General features: G+C 39.5%; 1 protein-coding gene across 1 annotated transcript in view; it reads left to right on the top strand.

Moving 5' to 3' along the window:
* The window catches only part of LOC104948697 (thrombospondin type-1 domain-containing protein 4-like), a gene marked incomplete at its 3' end in the record, with an annotated part of 9,688 nt that extends 6,547 nt beyond the window's left edge, over nucleotides 1-3,141 (top strand). Inside the window, exon 2 of the mRNA XM_010774917.1 lies at nucleotides 2,937-3,141. Within this exon, the coding sequence (XP_010773219.1) occupies nucleotides 2,937-3,141 (205 nt within the window). The remainder of the gene's footprint in view (nucleotides 1-2,936) is intronic.
* Between the last annotated feature and the right edge of the window lie 712 nt (nucleotides 3,142-3,853).

The raw sequence follows: 3,853 nt of genomic DNA, 5'->3' as shown, positions 1-3,853 counted from the left end.
TCTCATTTATTCATTTTATATACATTTTATTTATATAATTAAATCGATTTTGTGTTTGTTTTATCTGAGTGTTCCAGGGTATTCTCTGAATACCTTGAAGGCCCTGACGGTTCTCCACTGTATTTTAATATCCTCTAGTATTTCTCCTTCAGCTCTGAAATGAGTGTGTCATGGAAGGAAGATATCCATTGTTTGATTATAGTATAGAGGTTTCAATCGTGTTAAGAGAATATTTTGGGCTGCGGTGAAACCAATGATAAGCATCCTTTTCTGATAGTTGAGTAAATTGAAAGAACAACGTTTGGAGACCTGTTTTCTGGTATCTCTCTGTTTTAAATTCAGACATGTTCCCATCCAACAGATAACCTCTCACTGTGTCAGCGTCTGTTCTTATGAGTGGAACATTTACTGCTATCATTGTGTTGTTTTGGTTTGAAGGGATTTACGGTGAAAACAGAGAAGGGTTATTTATTGGTTTTTCTGTCAATAAATATCCTCCTTGACTCAGTTTTTATTTTTTTTCCACGTCTGAATTATTGTAGCTTTGCGAAATGTCCCACAATGTGTTTTGAATTTCATATTCAGTTATGGATGAACTGTAGTAGTTTGTGTTGCTTTAAATTCAGTGAGGTGAGATCATGACACGCAGCAGTTTTCCTCTTGAATGTTATCGTGTTATGATTAGTGATTTTGATCCAGGCATTATTCGGACCCATGCTGCACGGCAACATAATTCCACACTGACCGCAGGAGCGTTTGGCAGTTTTATTTCCTTTTTCTCCAGCTTTCTTAGTTTGCTTTCCTTTTCTCTCATCATTTATTTCCTGTGGTGAAGGAGGCACTGCGTGTTGGTTTTGGCTCAGGTGGTGCTTTGGCCCCGAAACACAGGGAGCTGCCAGACTCTCCTTGAAGTTTTTATGCAACTGCCACCATTTCCCCCTCCTGCTATACCACTTTTTTACTCTCCCTTCCTCCTCCTCCTCTCAGTCCTTCCCTCAATCCATATTTCCACTGACTTGCGGCCAATTCGCAGCCATAAACCCAAGCAGATCACCATCATTTTAATGAGTAGACACACATCGTTTGGATAAATATTGGAACTGCATATTTGAGCCTGTTTCAATAGTCCTTACTCTTGTACCAGCTGTGCTTTCTGTTCTCTCTTCTCTCCAACAGCCAGTTCAAAGAAACAACACTTTTTATCATTAAATAAAATGATATATGCTCTGAATGTTGTATCAAATGTCCCAGACGTATTGGAAATGGCTTTAAGGAGTTACTATATGTTTCAAGTTATTTTGTGTCAAAGCTTGAAATTCCTCTTGTTAAAATACACTTCCTCTAAATGTCTTCATGTCATTCCTCTAAGGCAGGGGTCTGCACCCTTTTTGACCAAAAGAGCCATTTTGCTCCTTTTTCCAAAACATTTTTTTTTCTGGAGCCGCAAAACATATTTCATAGTTTGATAGTTTATAAAGTTGTATTTATTGTTATATCAGACAAAAACTACAGTTTTTTTGCATTTATTAGGCTATTTATTACATTATATAAAACTGTTAACCTCTAATAAGAAACAAATAACTCCTATAAGGAGAATTAAAAATAATACACAGGCCTACTTTAAAATAAATTAAACACAGCACTTGGGGAGTCCTCTGCACATTTGAAGGAAAAAAAAATATAATTAAAATGGGCCCACTTTGAAATAAATAAAACATATAGCTGCACCCTAAAAAGAGTTAAAGGTAGAGTAGGTAAGAATGGAGAAACCAGCTCGAGTGCGCTAGAATTTGAAAATACACAACCGGAAAAAATATGCCTCTTCCTTCAGACTTCCTTACAGAGCCCCTCCTCCAACACACACGAACGCGCANTCTTTAGCCAACTTTCTTTGGCCGATTCAACATGTTGAATCGGCCACGGGAGGTGTGAAAATGTGCCGTAAAGCAACGACGGTGCGGGACACACCAACCTGAGTAGGGCGCCGCGAATGCCCGACTGCCTCTGACGGCCTCTGACTCCCAAAACCGGGTAGGTGTGTCAGGGCCTTAAAAAGCCCTTCTACTTATATACCAATCACCTATTCACACATATTCACACCCTGTTGGCCATCGAGAGCTATTTGAGTTTCAGCTTCTTGCCCAAGGACACTTTGACATGTTGACTGAAGGGCCAAACAACCGCCCCAATTGTTAGACAACCTGGAAAAGCCAAAAAAAAAGTACATTTGCATGGATTGTATTTGACTTTTGATTTGTGACATGCGGTTGGAACCATAGACTGGTTGGAACCCAGTACTCAAAGCTGAGGGAAATATACAAGACAAGACAGAAGGAGGAATATGTCACCTTTAATCAGGAATACACATGGAAGCTATGCCTGGAGATTGGAGTGTGTGTGTGTGTGTGTGTGTGTGTGTGTGTGTGTGTGTGTGTGTGTGTGTGTGTGTGTGTGTGTGTGTGTGTGTGTGTGTGTGTGTGTGTGTGTGCTCCAGCTCCTCCACCTGTTTGCACGTCGAGCTGCTTTTACTGCTGGTTTGTGTGAATTTATGGACTGCTGATGTTAACCGTTCTATTTTTACAGCGCCCAGGTTTCCTGTAATTTATTACCACCAATATGACACAGAAAACTCACACCCTAAGGAAATTTAGAAATAAATTCTGGAAGCAATTCAAAGTCTCATGTCTCATAAAAACGATGCCTTCTGGAAAGTAACATAACTCCTGCTAATTAGTTATTACATTATTGCAGTTAATGATGTGAGTAGTTGCAGGTGGCTTGGCTTTGTTAACGTACTCTTTTACACCTAATGAGCTCTTTTTATTTGACCAAAAACATCAGCTCTCAATAATCTGAAGCAGGTTTGTAGTGCATAATTATACGAGCTGTTTCCCTCCACACTTCTTCGTTCAAACTGCTTCTCCTCTGTGTCTCAGGGTCTGGGCTGCGATGAGTACCTTGGATCAGGAAAGGTGATGGACAGGTGCGGTGTGTGTGGAGGAGAAAACACAACCTGCAGGCTCGTCTCTGGAGTCTACAAACACAGTTTAACGAAGATCGGCTACCACAAGATAGTGGAGATCCCCGAGGGAGCCACCAAGATCAACGTGACAGAGATGGTGAAGAGCAGGAACTACCTAGGTGGGAAAAACACTTAAAAATACTGCAAGATTCAGTATGTAGTGAACTGAGTGACTGATGAATAGACTGGACAAAAGGGCTGACTGAAATGTAAAAGATGGTTGTTTATTCCATACAGTTAACTTACTAAATGTCGACTAAATTATTTCTTAAATGAACGCAAAAACCAAGCGATTGTTACAAGCTGCCAACAAATCAAGGTCTATCACTTGAATAGGCCACATCTCTAGGCTGCAGCAACTCTCCAGAAGGGGTTTGTTCATATATCATTCATAGCCTGAATTATATAACATACTACCTAGTTATACTAGGGCTGCTCGATTATGGCAAAAATCATAATCTCGATTATTTGGGTCAATAATTGATATCACGATTATTAAAAACGATTATCCATTTACTTTGAAAAGGAACCAGCCTGTTTGGAAAATGTAAGAAGTAGAAAGTACAGGTATTTGTGTTCAACATGTAAGAAGTAGAAAGTACAGGTATTTGAGTTCAACATGTAAGAAGTAGAAAGTACAGGTATTTGTGTTCAACATGTAAGAAGTAGAAGGTACAGGTATTTGTGTTCAAAATGTAAGAAGTAAAATTCGCCAAAAAAATAAGTAGTGGAGTAAAGTACTGATACCAGAAAAATGTACTCAAGTACAGTAACAAAGTATTTGTACTCCACTACTTCCCACCTCTGGTAAAGGACGGCTCAGGGTCAACG

This window comes from Notothenia coriiceps, unplaced genomic scaffold, assembly GCF_000735185.1.
Source record: "Notothenia coriiceps isolate Sejong01 unplaced genomic scaffold, NC01 NC01_scaffold00014898, whole genome shotgun sequence".
Taxonomy (NCBI): domain Eukaryota; kingdom Metazoa; phylum Chordata; class Actinopteri; order Perciformes; family Nototheniidae; genus Notothenia; species Notothenia coriiceps.
Note: the sequence above shows the minus strand (reverse complement) of the source record. Positions and strands in the feature narration are given on the sequence as shown.